Below are 18,490 nucleotides of genomic sequence, written 5' to 3' on the forward strand. Positions count from 1 at the left end.
TGTGCAATTTGCGAAATTGATTTTGTTGAAGTTCACGATCCATCGGCAAAATCACATTTTTATTGGCAAACAATGAAATGCCGGTAAGTCAAGGGCAAATTCTGCGAATCAAAAACTTTGTATTCCATAATATTATACTTAATGATTTTAATGATCTTAATGATCCTTATATTTTACTACCAATAGAATTTTACATTATTTATTCATTTAATATCGGACGTTATTGCTTCACCAGTAATGGCTACAGAAAGATATATATTTGTTATAACGCATAAACAATTTTCTGAAACTGGTAGATTGGACAAAATTTTGAGAAATTTTCAACTAGTCGTATATTCACGATACAAATCTTTGTTGACTCTAAATATATTATTTCCATGATAAACTGGTTTTTATTTCTGTCAGTATCAAGGATTAAGATCAGTTGCTACAAAAGTTGATAAAAGTTGTCTTAGGTATACGATACAAACTAAGATAGCTCCTTTGTGCAATAAAGTTGATGATTACTTTGTTGAAGGAACAAAATTTTTACAACTTTATAGAAGCAACTAGAGCATTAAAATTAGATATACTTATAGGAGGGGGTAATAGAAAATCTAATTTTGTTCTTCGTATAACTAATATTAAAATAATGTGAGAAATATTAACATTAAAAAGTTTTTAGAAAGGAAAATGTATTTGCAACTTTATGCAGAAATACTTAAAATTCCATATGTAAGACTTGAAGACTGTCTTTCACCATCTATTATATCACATTTTTTAGCAGACCGTAAAGATTTATCTCGTTATAATCTTCCATTTGTACATGTGTTACCAAGGTAACAGTAAGGTATTTCATTTAGTGCAATATATATGTATATTTGGTTGAAAATAAAATTTTTTTTATTTTCTGTAGTGCAAAAAAAAAAAAGGCAAACTATTATCTGTATCTAAAGATCTTGCAGCAAAATGTGCTTTCAAAGATTGTGACCAATTACGTAGACACTGGAAAAATATGGTATGAACGACAATATCTATGTTTATTCATCTTGCAATTTCCCTTCAAATATTATTTATGTATATTAATATGTATAACGTTTTAGTATGGATATTATTTTCCAAAAAATAAAGATGGAATTTTATTTTATGAAATTAAATTTTCAATTTCCAAATCCAAAGTTTTTACATATCCTCGAATGTGTGTAGCAACTAGTCCATTAGAAATTATTCCACATAGAGAAAAAGAATCTAGAATTACACACTTTTTATCTGATATGCTTATGAAATTACCTGGAGTTTGCGGTAAACGGCTACAGATATCCAAAGATACTCCATTTGATACTACGGTGAGTTACACAGAATATTTAATAATTTCTATTCAATAGTCGTAAATAAAATCTATTCTCCATTATAAACAGAAACTTTTAAGTATAAAATCAAGTAACGCATCACCAAAGGACAGAGGATTGATATTTAAATCTTGTGGCCGAATGGACTGCAAACGATGCAGCTAAATTGAAATATCCTAGTTACTTTGTATATATTTCCATTGCCAATTGCTAGCATTGATGATAATAATACCCTCTTTTTCTTGGATCTTAGCTTTCACATTCTCTATTGTGTCAGAAGCTTCAACTTCAAGATTAATAGTTTTCTCTGTTAAGGTCTTAACGAAGATCTGCATGTTGCTAGATCTGGGAAACTGTACAAAAAGACAAAAAGATTATATTAATGTACGATATCGTGAAAAAATGTGCAGTGGTAGTAAATAAACTAAAATAAACATTTTCTAAGCAATATCGGTATATTTTTTCAATTTTTAATTTAAAAAAACATTTTTTATCATTTTCTAAAAACAGAATGACGGCGTCACAGAGTATAGTTTAGTTGAAAACTCGTCTAATACCTTTTTACATAAATATGGAAGAAACAGCTGTTATACTTACATTTCTTGAAAGAATTTATAGAATAGGGTAGACAGTTGCAACACAAGTCAATTTAAATTTGTTTGATAAGCAAATATAGAAAAGCTTTCGATGGGTAATTCACAGTAAAGAATGTCAAATAATGTACAACATTAACAAAGAAAGTTATTATATAGAAATATTATATTATTGTTGCATAGAAAATCATTGAAAAATGTTCAGAGTAATCCTTTTATATCAATTAATAATAAACCTTTGAATTTTTCGATATACGACTCTTTCAATCGCAAGTTGTTTCCTTGGATGTTATCGTTTTTCAGATGCTGTTTAAAGCTGTTATTACATTGGTTTTGCTTTTGATATTTAATTGATTCATACAGATTAATTAGTTTTGTATGCTGTGTATTTGACCACATTGCACAGCCATTTACGAGACATTGGATACGCAGATAAAAACAAACGTGACGGACGTGACGGCGGGATGAACGTTTCACCTAACACAGACGTGAAATTGCCTTTAATGAATCGGCCGATACTTGAAAGTACCGATACTTGACAATAAACACCCTAACGGCCCCGTAGTTATCCAAATAAGGGTGGTCGCCCAGAGGTTGATGCATCATAAACATCGTATGTCGAGGTAGTCTGAGGAGCCGCTGTAAATCTTAGAATCAAGTTAACTAATATCCCGTAGATTAGCAGGCGGCCTTTGTTCTATCAGCCCGTATACCTGTCCCCCGTTATACTCGATTGTATTGAAGAAAAACTCATTTAGGCTATTGAAGGTTTCATACAAACATAGAATGTTTAGAATAATAGGTGAATTTTCTCAGGAGAGATAAAGCCAATAAGAAACGCACCCGTTATCATAATACCGTTATAAATAGAAAGATTTTCCTTTTGAAATTCTACTTGCTATTTTCTTAATAAATAGAAACGTACAGCAAGATACAACAAAAATGGAAAATTTAGAACGTTCACTTGTGGCCCTAAGAATCTTTGTTGCCTAAGACGCATGAAATGCAAAATGATAGAGAAAAATAAAGAAAATTAAAGAAAAAGCAAGCGAAATCGGATACCGTAGATACGTCGCTACATTGAACACGAATATAAACGCTAGACATTCAATAATGAGAATGATCACTCATTTTAGCAATTTCAGGATTGTTAGTAACAAATCAGAGGCATCGACAATTTTAATGGTTTTACTTTGTCGATACTTTTTTTCGCATTTGACAAACGACAACGTTTCTTTCAATATTTTTCAAGATTTAATTGCTTTTCATGCAAAGTGTATTGCTTTAAGTAATAGCTTCAATCTTCGTTTTTATTATCATCTAGTGCATACGCAATTAACAATTTTACTGGCAAACTAAATATATGGTATATCGTTGGCAAACGTAAGGAACATTTGCGAAAAGTGACAAGTGATGTGCTTTGATAGATAAAATATAATATAAGATAATGCTACGGCGTCTTATTATTCGCATCGCGAGAGAACTTTATCTGAAAATTAATTTATAAAACGTTAGAAACGGTTAAATTTTCCTGCAGAAAGCCTGATGTTTCACATATTGAAAAAATTGTGTACTTATTTGTAAAAATAATTTTATTATTTTATATACAGGCAATGATAATACAGGACGGTACATAAGGGGCGGTACGGTAAGGGGTGGAGCATCAGTGACATTTGATTGGTCGACAACTTGCGCACTCCGCACAGTGCCTCATAGAGGGATGAAGGAGTATTGTGGTAGGGATAATACTATAAAATAGGCACGTACTAGCAGCAAAGATTCAAAGTTTTTGGATTCAAAGTTCGGTATTACTGTAAGAGTGGAATAGTTTGTGTGGTTCGTTAGTACGGCGTCGTCAATATCAGAAATGTTTCCGTTTCCGGTGCTATCGATTGATCGAATGTCGTCGGTTCCATCGACGTTTTTTCACACTCAAGAACAATATGATCTACGTTTTGAAGCAGCAAGACGCTCGACTTTTCTATACTGGCCTCGATCTTTTTCCATTCCTCCTGCCACACTTGCAGCAGCAGGATTCTTTTATACAGGCATATCGGATACTGTCAAATGTTTTGCGTGTGCAGTGGAGATAAGTAACTGGTCAGACAGTCGTACTCCCATGCAACTTCACGAGATATATTGTCCATCGTGCAGATTTGTCTGCAATGAAGATTGCGGTAATGTGCCAATCGAAGGACGTAGCCGTTTGAGACCAAACTGTATTACGAAACTAAAAAATTTGAAATATGCTAATTACGAATGCAGATTAGATTCATTCGCAACATTTCCTAATACACATATGAGTAGAGAACAATTAGCCGATGCAGGCTTTTACTACGACGGAAGAAATGATATGGCCATCTGTCATCATTGTAGCATTGGTATAGAAAATTGGAATCCAGGAGAAGATCCATGGGTTCGACATGCAATTTCATCTCCTGCATGTTGTTATATAATCGAAGCACGGGGCTGTGAATACATTAATAATGTAACAGGCCAAGATCTCTATTCAAATTCTATTCAAGTAAGTAGAAAGAAAAGAAACTTACACCATGAATCATATGTATAATTAATAATTCCAATATATACTTATGTACATTATATTTATTACAGGAAGCAACAGAAACTACAGATGAGAATCATGAGGGATCCGACAGTGTAAATGAAACAAACGAGATGACTCTCGTTGAGAAAATTGGTAAGTAATAAAAATAAAAACACAGATAGATCATACATTCTTTAATTTGTATGAAATCCGTATACGTATAATAAATTTGTATTATATATTATATTTAAATATACCGTTTACTATTTTAGCTGCTCTGGAGAAAGAAAATCAAGAATTACAGGATGCTCGATCGTGTATAGTTTGCACGGAACGAGAAGCGACAAATGCATTCCTACCTTGTGGACATCTGGCAACATGTAATTTCTGCTCTTCAAATTTCGATCGATGTATAGTTTGCCGAAAAGAAGTCAATGCTGTAGTTCGTGTCGTTTTTGCTTAATCCATGCACATCCATATATATATAATTATGTACATATATAAATTAGCATGTTCATATCTCTAATATGAATATATTTTATAGTTGTTATCAAATTAAAATGTGTTATAATATGCAAATAGAAACAATAATGTTAATAAAGTTAACTTTTTTTTTTTTTTTTAGTAATCTAACTAATTGTTCCTTGTTTTATTCCCCTTATTGTTAGTAAAATGAAACTGTATTATACATATATATTTCAAATCATAAAAATCATAGCTTACTTTTTCTTTTATTATACTTTCATTGCTTATGCTTCGCTTATAATCTTCTCTGTTTAAAAATAGCTACCAGAAGAAAAAGATCAAAGACAAAAACATTTGACGCAAAAGGAGAAACTATCAAAAGCTAAATCTGATATAGGTAGCAGCTCATTTTTATCCAGTATACACATATTTATGTTTCTAAATTCTGTATGATTATGTTAAAATTACATATAATTATTCTATAATTTATTAAATAGGATCAAAACAATGTTGCGGAAACAATTGCTAAAATATATCGGTTAGATCAAATGAAGAATAGTGAATCGAGTGATTGTCTAAATGTGCGTTCAATTCCGCATGATCCTAAAGCAAAAAAAAGAAAGTGTACTTAATAATAAAGTATTATCGCACATCAAGAATACAGCAATTTTACAGGCAATATGTAAATGTATGTAAATGTATCTTTATAAGTAAAAATAGAAATGTACCATATGTGTTTTTAAGTGTACTATGTTAGTATAAGAAATAATACTAATGTGCTATAACATAACATATTATATTTTTAAATTTATACATTAAATCAGCTTTAGTATATAACAAATAAAATAATAACATATAGTTAGATATAACTAATAAAAGGTTATAAATTCCTTTTGTGTCGCTGATTTTTTATGATCTATTTACCACTTGTAATATAGCTTTTCTGTCAGCTTCATTTTTTATACCAATTTCAATTAAATCTTCATTAGTTATAAGTCATAAACAAATCAAAGTCAACCTAAAATAAATTTACAATATTAATTTATAATAAAATTTTATACATACATACATACATACATATCGTTGGTGTATTTTCCCTCAATACATTTTCATCGTTCATAGTTGGAGGAACATTTTGTTGGCGCAATGGACTAAATTCAAGCACATATTCAACACAAGTATCAAGATCTTCTCTGTCTATACTTTAATATTTAAATCTTGTGACCGAATGGACTGTAATCTTTGCAGACAGTACAGTTAAATTAAAATATCCTAGTTATTTGTATATGTTTCTATTGCGAATTGCTAGCATTGATGGTAATAATAATATCTTCTTTTTCTTGGATCTTAGCTTTCACATTCTCTATTCTGCCAGAAGCTTCAACTTCAAGAGTAATAGTTTTCCCTCTTAAGGTCTTAACGAAGATCTGCATGTTGCTAGATCTGGGGGACTGTAGGAAAAGACAAAAAGATTCTGTTAATGTACAATATCGTGAAAAAATATGCAGTGGTAGTAAATCCAAAAATAAACATTTTCTAAGCAATAGCTGTAAATTTTGTTAAATTTTTAATTTATAAAAACATCATTATAATCAGCTGAAATTTTGTTAAAAAAAAAAAAATGATGGCGTCACAGAGTATGGGTTACTTGAAAACTTATCCAATACATTTTTACATAAATATGGAAGAAACAGCTGTTATACTTACATTTCCTGAAATAATTTATAGAATAGGGTAGACAGTTGCAACACAAGTCCATTTAAATTTGTTTGATAAGCAAATATAGAAAAGCTTTCGATGGGTAATTCACAGTAAAGAATGTCAAATAATGTACAACATTAACAAAGAAAGTTATTATATAGAAATATTATATTATTGTTGCATAGAAAATCATTGAAAAATGTTCAGAGTAATCCTTTTATATCAATTAATAATAAACCTTTGAATTTTTCGATATACGACTCTTTCAATCGCAAGTTGTTTCCTTGGATGTTATCGTTTTTCAGATGCTGTTTAAAGCTGTTATTACATTGGTTTTGCTTTTGATATTTAATTGATTCATACAGATTAATTAGTTTTGTATGCTGTGTATTTGACCACATTGCACAGCCATTTACGAGACATTGGATACGCAGATAAAAACAAACGTGACGGACGTGACGGCGGGATGAACGTTTCACCTAACACAGACGTGAAATTGCCTTTAATGAATCGGCCGATACTTGAAAGTACCGATACTAGACAATAAACACCCTAACGGCCCCGTAGTTATCCAAATAAGGGTGGTCGCCCAGAGGTTGATGCATCATAAACATCGTATGTCGAGGTAGTCTGAGGAGCCGCTGTAAATCTTAGAATCAAGTTAACTAATATCCCGTAGATTAGCAGGCGGCCTTTGTTCTATCAGCCCGTATACCTGTCACCCGTCATACTCGATTGCATTGAAGAAAAACTCATTTAGGCTATTGAAGGTTTCATACAAACATAGAATGTTTAGAATAATAGGTGAATTTTCTCAGGAGAGATAAAGCCAATAAGAAACGCACCCGTTATTATAATACCGTTATAAATAGAAAGATTTTTCTTTTGAAATTCTACTTGCTATTTTCTTAATAAATAGAAACGTACAGCAAGATACAACAAAAATGGAAAATTTAGAACGTTCACTTGTGGCCCTAAGAATCTTTGCTGCCTAAGACTCATAAAATGCAAAATGCTAGAGAAAAATAAAGAAAATTAAAGAAAAAACAAAAGAAGATAGATACGTCGCTACATTGAACACGAATATAAACATTAAATATGAGACATTGAATAATGAGTATGATCACTCGTTTTAGCAATTTCAGGATTGTTAGTAACAAATCAGAGGCATCGACAATTTTAATGGTTTTACTTTGTCGATACTTTTTTTCGCATTTGACAAACGACAACGTTTCTTTCAATATTTTTCAAGATTTAATTGCTTTTCATGCAAAGTGTATTGCTTTAAGTAATAGCTTCAATCTTCGTTTTTATTATCATCTAGTGCATACGCAATTAACAATTTAAGTGCCACACAAAATATAAGGTATATTGTTGACAAACATAAGGAACATTTGCGAAAAGTAACAAGTGACATGATATGATAGATAAAATATAATATAAGATAATGCTACGGCGTCTTATTATTCGCATCGCGAGAGAACTTTATCTGAAAATTAATTTATAAAACGTTAGAAACGGTTGAATTTTCCTGCAGAAAGCCTGATATTTCACATATTGAAAAACTTGTGTACTTATTTGTAAAAATAATTTTATTGTTTTATATACAGGTAATGATAATACAGGACGGTACATAAGGAGCGGTACGGTAAGGGGTGGAGCATCAGTGAAATTTGATTGGTCGACAACTTGCGCACTCGACACAGTGCCTTATGGTGGGATGAAGGAGTAATGTGGTAGGGATAGTAATATAAAATAGACACGCACTAGCAGCAAGGATTCAAAGTTTTTGGATTCAAAGTTCGGTATTACTGTAAGAGTGGAATAGTTTGTGTGATTGGTTCGTACGATAGTGCAGTTTTAGTAAATTTAACAATATAAAATATACAAGTACAGGATATTAAATCTTTGTGAGGATTCCATTTGAAGAGTTGGTGAGCTGTTGTAGCGATACCTAAACATCTCATATTCGTAAGTTTTGTCTGTAATATATTTCTGTTTGATCAACTGTACACGTATAATATTTCTCGAAAATAAATTAACTAAAAACGTTTTACCATTTGTAAGTCAAAATATCGTAGCGAAAGAATTTATGTAGATTGTACAGAAAGTTTCGGGATCCTTCAAACGCTTCAAATATCAATTAAAATCGCTGTAATTCTTCAAAGACAATTTTTAACTTTTGCGCTAAAACACACGGAACTGAGATTACTTCGATAATATCGGCTTGTTACAATTACTAGGTATTTTAATTTCTTTCTTTTTCGGTTTTTTTTCCCTTTAAATAGGTGTGAAAACTCTACAAGTGACAATAAGGACAAGATGTTGCATATATCTAACATCCAACCTGTGCTACCACAATACGAAGAATCTCCAGAACACGAAGAATCGTCAGACGATTCAATTTCGTCTGATGTGATTCAGATACCGATACCGGCATATACCAATCGTTGGCACCGGTACCGACACCGGTACCGGATGCCGGAACCAATGATTAATCCAGTGTCGTCGGTTCCATCGACGTCGCGTGGCATTCGAAAACATCATGGTGATTTTCGTTTTGAAGCAGCAAGACTTTGGAGTTTTCGAAACTGGCTTGTACCTTTCGTTGACCCTGCCAGTCTTGCAGCAGCAGGATTCTATTATACAGGCAAAATGGATAGAGTCAAATGTTTTGTGTGTCGAGTGGTGGTAAGTCACTGGTTAGAGGGTCGTACTCCCATGCAAGTTCACGAGATATGGTCTCCAGAGTGCAGATTTGTCCGCAATGAAGATTGCGGTAATGTGCCAATTGGTACACACCCTGATGAAATTCAACCGACAGAACGAAGAAATGGAAATATATTATGTCGTTACGGTTTAGAATATTCGCAGTCCTTTGATTTTAATGACCATCGATTTGTAACAGATGCAGAAGACCCGACGGCATATGATCTTAGCCGTTTGGGACTAAAAAAAGTTAAGAAACCAAAACATTTGGATTATATTACTTACCAATCCCGATTAAATTCATTCTCAACATTTACTGATACATCTATGAATAAAGAACTATTAGCCGATGCAGGCTTTTACTATAACGAAAGAGATCGTATGTCTATCTGTTATCATTGTGGACTTGGTGTAGTAAGTTGGAGTCCAGGAGAAAATCCATGGGATAGACATGCAATTTGGTCTTCAAGCTGTTGTTACTTGATAACAGTTCGTGGCCACCAGTTTGTTAATGATCTAAGACAGCAAAACATCTACGAAAATTATGAAGAAGTAAGTAGAAAGAAAAGAAACTTACACCATGAACCATATGTATAATTAATAATTCCAATATATACTTATGTACATTACATTTATTTCAGGAACCAATAGTTGATGACGATACGAGATCCGATAGTGAAGAGGAAACTAACGAGATGACTCTCGTTGAGAAATTTGGTAAGTAATAAAAATAAAATCACAAATTCTTTAATTTGTGTGAAAACTGTACACGTATAATAAATTTTATTATATATTATATTTAAATATACTGTTTACTATTTTAGCTGCTCTGGAGCAAAAAAATAAAAAATTGAAAGATACTCGATCGTGTAAAGTTTGCACGGAACGAGATGGAACAATTATATTCCTACCCTGTGGACATTTAGTAACATGCTGGTATTGCTCGCGTGCTTTTGCACGATGCATAATTTGCAAAACAGAAATTAAAGCCCTAACTCACATATATTTGCCATAATACATGCACATCTATATATATAATTATGTACATATATAAATTAGCATGTTCATATCTCTAATATGAACATATTTTATAGTTGTTATCAAATTAAAATGTGTTATAATATGCAAATAGAAACAATAATGTTAATAAAGTTAACTTTTTTTTTTTTTTTTTAGTAATCTAACTAATTGTTCCTTGTTTTATTCCCCTTATTGTTAGTAAAATGAAACTGTATTATACATATATATTTCAAATCATAAAAATCATAGCATACTTTTTCTTTTATTATACTTTCATTGCTTATGCTTCGCTTATAATCTTCTCTGTTTAAAAATAGCTACCAGAAGAAAAGGATCATTATAAATCATTATAATTCTTAATTTTAATTATCTTCGTTTAAGGTTATAAACTAACAAACGGAAGATATGTCGTGAAAAGCAACAGAGTATTGGAAAGGAAAAGAGTGAGAAGATATTACAATTATATTGCATTAAAGAAACATGATTAAATGTTGTGCAATTTGGTTATAGGCTATTGGTTGTTCAGGATATTCAGGAATTATATCTCATGACTTTGGTAGACGATCCTACACCTTCATATCGGTGGAGATTTATTAATGAAAGATACCGTATAATAGAATTTCAAAGCCAAACTTTTTGTACTGCATCGTGTAATGGATATCTAATGAATCGCGTAATATCTGCAAGGAACCATGGGTCGCAAATGAATCGTTCTTTCAGAATATGATCTTAAAGTTCCATTGGCTCTTATTGAAATCTATCTATTGAAATTACATTAGAAAATGTTTACATTTCCCAGTTAGATAAAAACTAAGTAATGCCATATTAATGAACGAACAGAAAGCTATTCCTTTGAATATATGATAATCTACGCTAAATAGAATGAAGCATCTAACTTTATCATTTCAAACATCATTACAAAATGATTTACTTTATGGAAAAATCTTTCGCATAAAAATTGAATAGCGTTGAAGAGAATACGATTTGGTATGTGGAACTGCAGAAACGTTAACTACTCTTCGATTTCGATGTTTTCGAATATGTTGTAGAAATCGATATTTCAAATAAGCTTTTCCTATATAAGAAGTGAATTCGCTTAGTTTCCGGGATATTCGCGAAAAACTACCGACATCGCTACAGTGAATTCTGCATCTGCAGTTGTGCAACTGTGACAGCGTATGCGTTAGTTTGGTTACCGATTGCCGGTCACTTATCTTCTCTTTGGAAACGAGGGTAGGGCGGCTTCGTAGCCTAGAGGCTTCGTGCACAACGTACACATGCGAGGCTGCAAGAGTCCGTTATAACCGGTAACTTATAACTCGATTAAAAGTAAATATCATCAATGTATTGGGTTCAAATATTAAATAATTAAATAATTGTTAATGTACAAAAGGTAAGTGACCGACGACTGGCAACCAGACCGACGCATACGCCGCTCTCGCAGATGAACAACTATAAGCAGAAGTACAGTATAATCGAGCCGGTAGTTTCTTACCAATATATTGAAAATTAAACAAGTTCAATCTTTATATACAGTATAGTAAATAGGTAAAAGTTGTTTAAAATATTTCTGCAACATATCCAAAAATCATAGAAATCCGAGGGTAGATAACGTTTCTACAGTTTCACCCTATATACCGTTATATATTGCATACAATATTATACGTATATAACAATAATAATAATATTATAAGGTAATAGTTAATATTAATAAGTTAATATTATAAGTTAATACAGTAGATAAGTAAATAAATAAATAAATAATCTTCAGTAAGGATTTCTGATGTTCTATCATCGACGTTCGGTCGCGCACGGCTATTTCGCACGCGATCGTAGCACGTATATATATATATATGTATGTGTTCCATATACTTTGCAGTCGCAGAGTCGTGTCTTAACTTCGCGGTTGCGCGCGTTTGGTCGCGAATGGGAACAAGAATAAAGAGTAGACTTCGTTTAAAGAATCTTGCTACGGCGTGGGGAAAGCAGTGATGCCTTTTAGTAAGCAGATTGTGAGGTTTTCCAAGTTTAGGGATAAGAGTAATTAATGATATTTTTCAAGATTAGTATCGTATTCAAGGCGACGAATTGCATCAAAAATAGAGGTAATGAGAGCAATCCCTTTTATGAGAAGCTCCTTGAAAGCTTTTAAGAGCTGGTTCATACGTTGTCCTATATCGTAATACAGTTGCGACATCTCGATGCCGCGTGCGTCTTCCTCCTCGCTTAATTCTGCCAGCTCCAGTTGGATCGCGTTGAAATCACGCCCGTATTTGTCCAGATGTTTTTCGAGGAATAATAAATCGGACTCATCCTGACGACCGGATTGTTCGTACTCATCCAGTCGTTTCGATATGAGCGTGAATTGGCGGCTATAATGGCCTCGTCTCCGACACAACGAGGTAATTTTGTCTGCGGTTGCCATTGTTACGGCGGATAGTGGATCGGGAATGCAAGGAACAAGCTTACCTCGTTGTTGGGATTCGTGACTGTCGTGACTACTTTGCCTACCTGTGGCGGGAGGCTGCGTGGTTGCGTTCTTCAACCACCGGGTTTTGTCTCCTCAAACTTGACAGCTCCCGGCGTTACTGATTTCGCTGGTATCACGTCGGAGACACAAGAAATCGCGAAATTAACGGATCGCCGGTAATCTCCTCGCATCGCGGTTCCAACGAAATGATTCTTTCACGAATAGGGCGAAGAAAATTGAACTTCGTATGCGACAATGAAATTTATTATAGAAATCCAACAGAGTGACGGTTCAAGCGTTACAACAGAATGGTTGGGAATGTTAGAACAAACTGGTTTGAAATGTTACAACAGACTGATTCGAGCGCTTGTTTAGGAGGGTTTAGTCCCTTTGGAGGGTGTATCAGAGGCGCCTTTTAAGTTATTGTTTCGATAGCTGTGGCATGCAGGGTGTTTAATCTATCCGGTTACTGAGCGAGCGGCCCTTCTTGAGCGGGTGGTCTTCTTGAGCGTGTGACATTTCCCCCTTCTTAGACTCGCTTTGCTTCATTGAAGCGTATGACTCTGGTGGGTCGCCCGATTTGGATGATCCCGCTATCTTCATCTTATGCGATGTTTTGGTAAGTAACCGTCCTTGGTGCTGTTGATGTTTGACCGATCCTGTTTACGCGAGCGGTAGGGCAGAGTATTTTGATACATACATTTTTGGGAAATGATCGACGTAGACATTCGAAAAGTTTACATTTCTACATTACATATATTGTTCCTAGTCCTAGGACTACGATTCCTAATATTTGTAGTGTGAATATGCCATATCCCTTCAACGAATTTATGCGTCGTTCACATTGCAGGGTACTGATTTGCATTTGCAACGTATCGAGGTCGGCTTTATATCGGTTAGAATTGTGAGTTACTCTTGGAGCTGTTTCTAATATTTTCTCTAATATTAGAACGTCTGTTTCTTCGAAGCTGTATATACTATTCTTAAGTTTGGTTTCGTAAGAGATATTTTTATGTGATCCTCCTATTTTCATAATATTATGATCGTATGTGATTATGCACCCGGTTTTCCCGCTAATTAAACTTGGTTGTCTAATTTCTAGGATTTTACGTGTCTTACATAATACGTCGATTTGTACATTCTTCTTAGGAATAATAATGTAATGGTTTTCTGTCTGCAAAGGTACGAACGTCAGTCCTTCCAATTTGAAGACAGCAGTCGGGCAAGTTTTGACTGTCCGTTGATTATTAATTAATTCTGACCCGCATTCAGGTGAATTGGTTCTATTGTGACTCGGTTCAGTTCTTTTACAAATGTGGATGATTGCTGTTCGTTTACAATATTTGTCTAAATAGTGACTATCGGCAAAGGTGTATTGTTCTGAGTTGGTTAGTATCAAGTCAGTTTCCATTACAGCTGCAACGAATACAGAGTTTTGTTTGGAAGGTATCGGATAAATTTTAGTTATTTTCCATTCATTGTTTTCCAAAACCGGCACATTGTATTGTATTGTATAAGTTTATAAGTTTGTATATTGTATAAGTTTGTATATTTTTAGTTTACTTAGATGTAGAATTAGTTGAAAATTTTGATCTGAAGGTTCGATATGATTAGTCATAAAGTTTAGTCTCGTTATTTGGTCAAGTGTTTTTAAGAATTGTTCAGGTTCTATAACTTGTGGATTTATGATTCCTTGTTTTCCTAACGTGACAGTGTTAAAAATTTCGTCGATGTTAACATGCAGTTCCGATATGGTAGATTCAGTTTGAATTACTAGGGAGACTAGCATTTCGTTTTTTTCATTGTGGTTTTCAATCTTGTGTATATCGTTGGCAAGGTTTTCGAGTTGATCTGTTTTGGTGTCGTCTAGCACGCGTTTGATAAGTGCGGTTTGCTCATTAAGCATTGTTTTTATTTTGTTGTTGGAGTCAAATAATGTGTCGATGTTTTCGTTAATGAGTTCTAGGTCCCTTTCGTCGAGAGTTGCAAATAAAGTTTTGGATACTGAGCCTACGACATTGAGCAATCCGCGTTTGCTTCTATAATGCAATAATAATTTGAGTTGCCGAGTCAGGTTTTGAAAATTTCTGTACTTAAATTTTAGGCTGCTTATTTCTGGTATGTGAGCGCAAGGTGGTTTACATTGTCGGTCTATTAAATCTATTACGAGTTGTAATCTATCAACTTGATTGGATCGTTAAGGCCTACTATAAGGGTGATATCTATTTGTTTGTTGTACAGATAGCAATCGTCGATGTGTTCCAAGAAAATGTTGGCGTAATTTAGTGGTTTTACCACTAGATCGCTTTTAATGTATTCGAGTGTTATAATGATCCATGTTACGGTCTTCTTCCTGAAAAGTAGGATTTTAGCCTGTTACCGTGGATTCTTTGCGTATGACCGTTGGAATGTTCGATAAGATAGGTGGGTGGATTAGAGGGGAGGATTTCTGCAGGTCCTAGCCATTCGTGATCTAGTTTGTTGGTTTTGTGATCGTTATGTACTCATACTTTGTCTTTTACTTGGAATATAGTTTGTGTTTTGATAATTTTTCGAATCTGATCTCTTTGATACCGCCTTTTGTTTGATTCAGTGATTTCTCTTGCTTTCGCTATATAGGCGTTATGTCGGTTCCTCCAGAGTTTAAATAATTCATCTTTAGTTAGGGTGAGGGTGTTTGATATCGAGGACGGCATGTTAGTCATTTGTCGTCCAAATGTTAGTTCGAATGGGGTATGTCCGGTCGTTTCGTGTACCGAAGTATTGTATCCCATGCATATTAGTTTTAAATTTTCGTCCCAGTCGTTTTATCGATCGGTCTTACAAGTTCGAATAAGATCTTTTACTACAGCACGTGTTCGTTCAAGAGATCCGTTAGATCGCGGGTGGAAAGAAGTGGTTTTCACATGTCGAATACGAAATTTCGTCCCATGTCCGTGAGGATACTTTTCGGTGCAGAAAATATATATGTACGATCGTAAATCTTTTGATAATTCAGGTGATCGATTTTGAATTCTGAAAATCGAGTTTTATTGTGAAAATAATTAGATAAAATACAAAAATAAACAACAATCGATATCCGTCTATAACAATAAATAACAATAAATTACATAAACGGGAAATAACAAGTTCCGTACAATGTTTGCCGGAAAATCGAGAATCGATTTTCAACGTCCTGAACTACCGATCTTTCTCCGTCGGTCTTCAAAATTGTAAATAATTATTCTGTGATCTTGTCTGTCTCTGATCTTGCTCTGTGTCCGTCCATTTGGGAAATGAGTGTCTCTCAAGTATGGTCGTCCGTAAAACATATAAGGGGGTAGCTCTGTCCGTGAAACAAATAACGTCGTGCTACCCGTAAAACAAAAAGAGTCCCTATCCCACGTGAATATATATATATATATATATATATATATATATATATATATATATATATATTTAATATAAATATTTAATTGAAATTGGTATAAAAAATGAAGCTGACAGGAAAGCTATATTAGAAGTGATAAATAAATCATAAAAAATCAGCGACACAATTTACTTATTTTTTATAGTTTATTTGTTACATAATAAAGCTGATTTAATGTATAAATCTATTCTTCATTTGACCTAACTGATTTATTTTTGCCATTATCAACGCAATATTGTTTTGATCCAATTTAATAAATTATAGAATAATTATATGTAACTTGAACTTAATCATACAGAATTTAGAATCATAAATATGTGTATACTGGATAAAAATGAGCTGCTACCTATATCAGATTTAGCTTTTGATAGTTTCTCCTTTTGCGTCAAATGTTTTTGTCTCTGATCTTTTTCTTCTGGTAGCTATTTTTAAACAGAGAAGATTATAAGCGAAGCATAAGCAATGAAAGTATAATAAAAGAAAAAGTAAGCTATGATTTTTATGATTTGAAATATATATGTATAATACAGTTTCATTTTACTAACAATAAGGGGAATAAAACAAGGAACAATTAGTTAGATTACTAAAAAAAAAAAAAAAGTTAACTTTATTAACATTATTGTTTCTATTTGCATATTATAACACATTTTAATTTGATAACAACTATAAAATATATTCATATTAGAGATATGAATATGCTAATTTATATATGTACATAATTTTATATATATATAGATGTGCATGTATTAAGCAAAAGCTATACGAACTGCAGCTGTAATTTTTCCTTGGCAAATTATGCATTTCATAAAAGTAGCGGAGCAATAACGGCAAGTTGCCAGATGTCCACAAGGTAAAAATGTAATAGTCGCTTCTCGTTCCGTGCAAACTTTACACGATCGAGCATTCTCCAATTCCTGATTTTCCTTCTCCAGAGCAGCTAAAATAGTAAACAGTATATTTAAATATAATATATAATACAAATTTATTATACGTATACGGATTTCATACAAATTAAAGAATGTATGATCTATCTGTGTTTTTATTTTTATTACTTACCAATTTTCTCAACGAGAGTCATCTCGTTTGTTTCATTTACACTGTCGGATCCCTCATGATTCTCATCTGTAGTTTCTATTGGTGCCTGTAATAAATATAATGTACATAAGTATATATTGGAATTATTAATTATTGGCAGACGATTGGCAGTCCTTTAGAAGCATCTGGAATAGTCAGTTGACAACAAGCGTGCATGCGAGTAGGTTTACGAGGTCTTCGGAGTATAAGATATGTGTTTAACTGTTGTGTGCTGAATAAAGTGAATTATTTGTATTTCCGAATCCCTCCTACATCTTTACAATTATACATATGGTTCAGGGTGTAAGTTTTTCTACTTACTTCTACAAAAGTTTCATGAAGATCTTGGCCTGTTACATTGTTAATGCATTCACAGCTCCGTCCTTTGATTATATAACAACATCCTGGAGACGAAGTCGCATGTCGATTGCACGGATCTTCTCCTCGACTCCAATTGTCTATAGCAATTCCACAGTGGTGACAAATAACCATATCATTTATTCCGTTGTAGTAAAAGCCAGCATCGGCTAATTTTTCACTTCTAATATATGTATTAGGCCATGCTACGAATGTATTTAATCTCGATTCGTAAGTAAGATATTTCAAATTTGCTAGTTTGCTAACTCTTCTTGGTCTCAAGTAGCTACGTGATTTAATTGGCACATTACCGCGATGTTCATGGCGGACAAGTGGGCACTCTGGACAATACATCTTGTGAATTAGCACGGGAATACTATACTTTGTCCACTGACTTATCTCCACTTTACACACAAAACATTTGACTGTAGTCGATATGCCTGTATAAAAGAATCCTGCTGCTGCAAGTCTGGCAGGGTCAATGGAACATGATAGAGGCCAATTTCGAAAAGTCGAGAGTCTCGCTGTTTCAAAACGAAGATCATGTTGTTCTTGAATGCCACGCAACTTCGATGAAATCCACGACAGTAGATTAAACGTTAGCATCGAAAACGGAAACATTTCTGATATTGACGACGTCGTACGAACGAACCACACAAACTATTCCACCCTTACAGTAATACTGAACTTTGAATCCTAAAACTTTGAATCTTTGCTGCTAGTACGTGCCTATTTTATAGTATTATCCCTACCACAATACTCCTTCATCCCTCTATGAGGCACTGTGCGGAGTGCGCAAGTTGTCGACCAATCAAATGT

General features: G+C 33.5%; 3 protein-coding genes and 1 long non-coding RNA gene across 4 annotated transcripts; 2 read left to right on the forward strand and 2 right to left on the reverse strand.

The window, feature by feature from the left end:
• Positions 1-3,821: 3,821 nt before the first annotated feature.
• On the forward strand, positions 3,822-5,460 carry LOC139996725 (E3 ubiquitin-protein ligase XIAP-like). Its single transcript, XM_072021251.1, has 4 exons — positions 3,822-4,445; positions 4,535-4,579; positions 5,253-5,349; positions 5,429-5,460. Exons 1-4 carry the CDS (start codon positions 3,822-3,824, stop codon positions 5,458-5,460), a joined length of 798 nt encoding a protein of 265 aa, XP_071877352.1.
• Positions 5,461-5,708: 248 nt separating this feature from the next.
• LOC139996755 (uncharacterized) lies at positions 5,709-7,082 on the reverse strand. Its single transcript, XR_011802339.1, has 3 exons — positions 6,639-7,082; positions 6,009-6,382; positions 5,709-5,949 (listed from the first exon to the last, which is right to left on the reverse strand). It is a non-coding gene; the product is annotated as an uncharacterized lncRNA (long non-coding RNA).
• Positions 7,083-8,954: 1,872 nt separating this feature from the next.
• Positions 8,955-10,958, forward strand: LOC139996730 (baculoviral IAP repeat-containing protein 7-B-like). Its single transcript, XM_072021264.1, has 4 exons — positions 8,955-9,893; positions 9,983-10,058; positions 10,743-10,804; positions 10,872-10,958. Exons 1-4 carry the CDS (start codon positions 8,955-8,957, stop codon positions 10,956-10,958), a joined length of 1,164 nt encoding a protein of 387 aa, XP_071877365.1.
• Positions 10,959-16,986: 6,028 nt separating this feature from the next.
• Positions 16,987-18,025, reverse strand: LOC139996731 (E3 ubiquitin-protein ligase XIAP-like). The gene is made up of 3 exons (XM_072021265.1): positions 17,636-18,025; positions 17,339-17,381; positions 16,987-17,177 (listed from the first exon to the last, which is right to left on the reverse strand). Exons 1-3 carry the CDS (start codon positions 18,023-18,025, stop codon positions 16,987-16,989), a joined length of 624 nt encoding a protein of 207 aa, XP_071877366.1.
• Positions 18,026-18,490: the final 465 nt, after the last annotated feature.

The sequence above is a fragment of the Bombus fervidus genome, chromosome 18 (assembly GCF_041682495.2).
Source record: "Bombus fervidus isolate BK054 chromosome 18, iyBomFerv1, whole genome shotgun sequence".
Taxonomy (NCBI): Eukaryota; Metazoa; Arthropoda; class Insecta; order Hymenoptera; family Apidae; genus Bombus; species Bombus fervidus.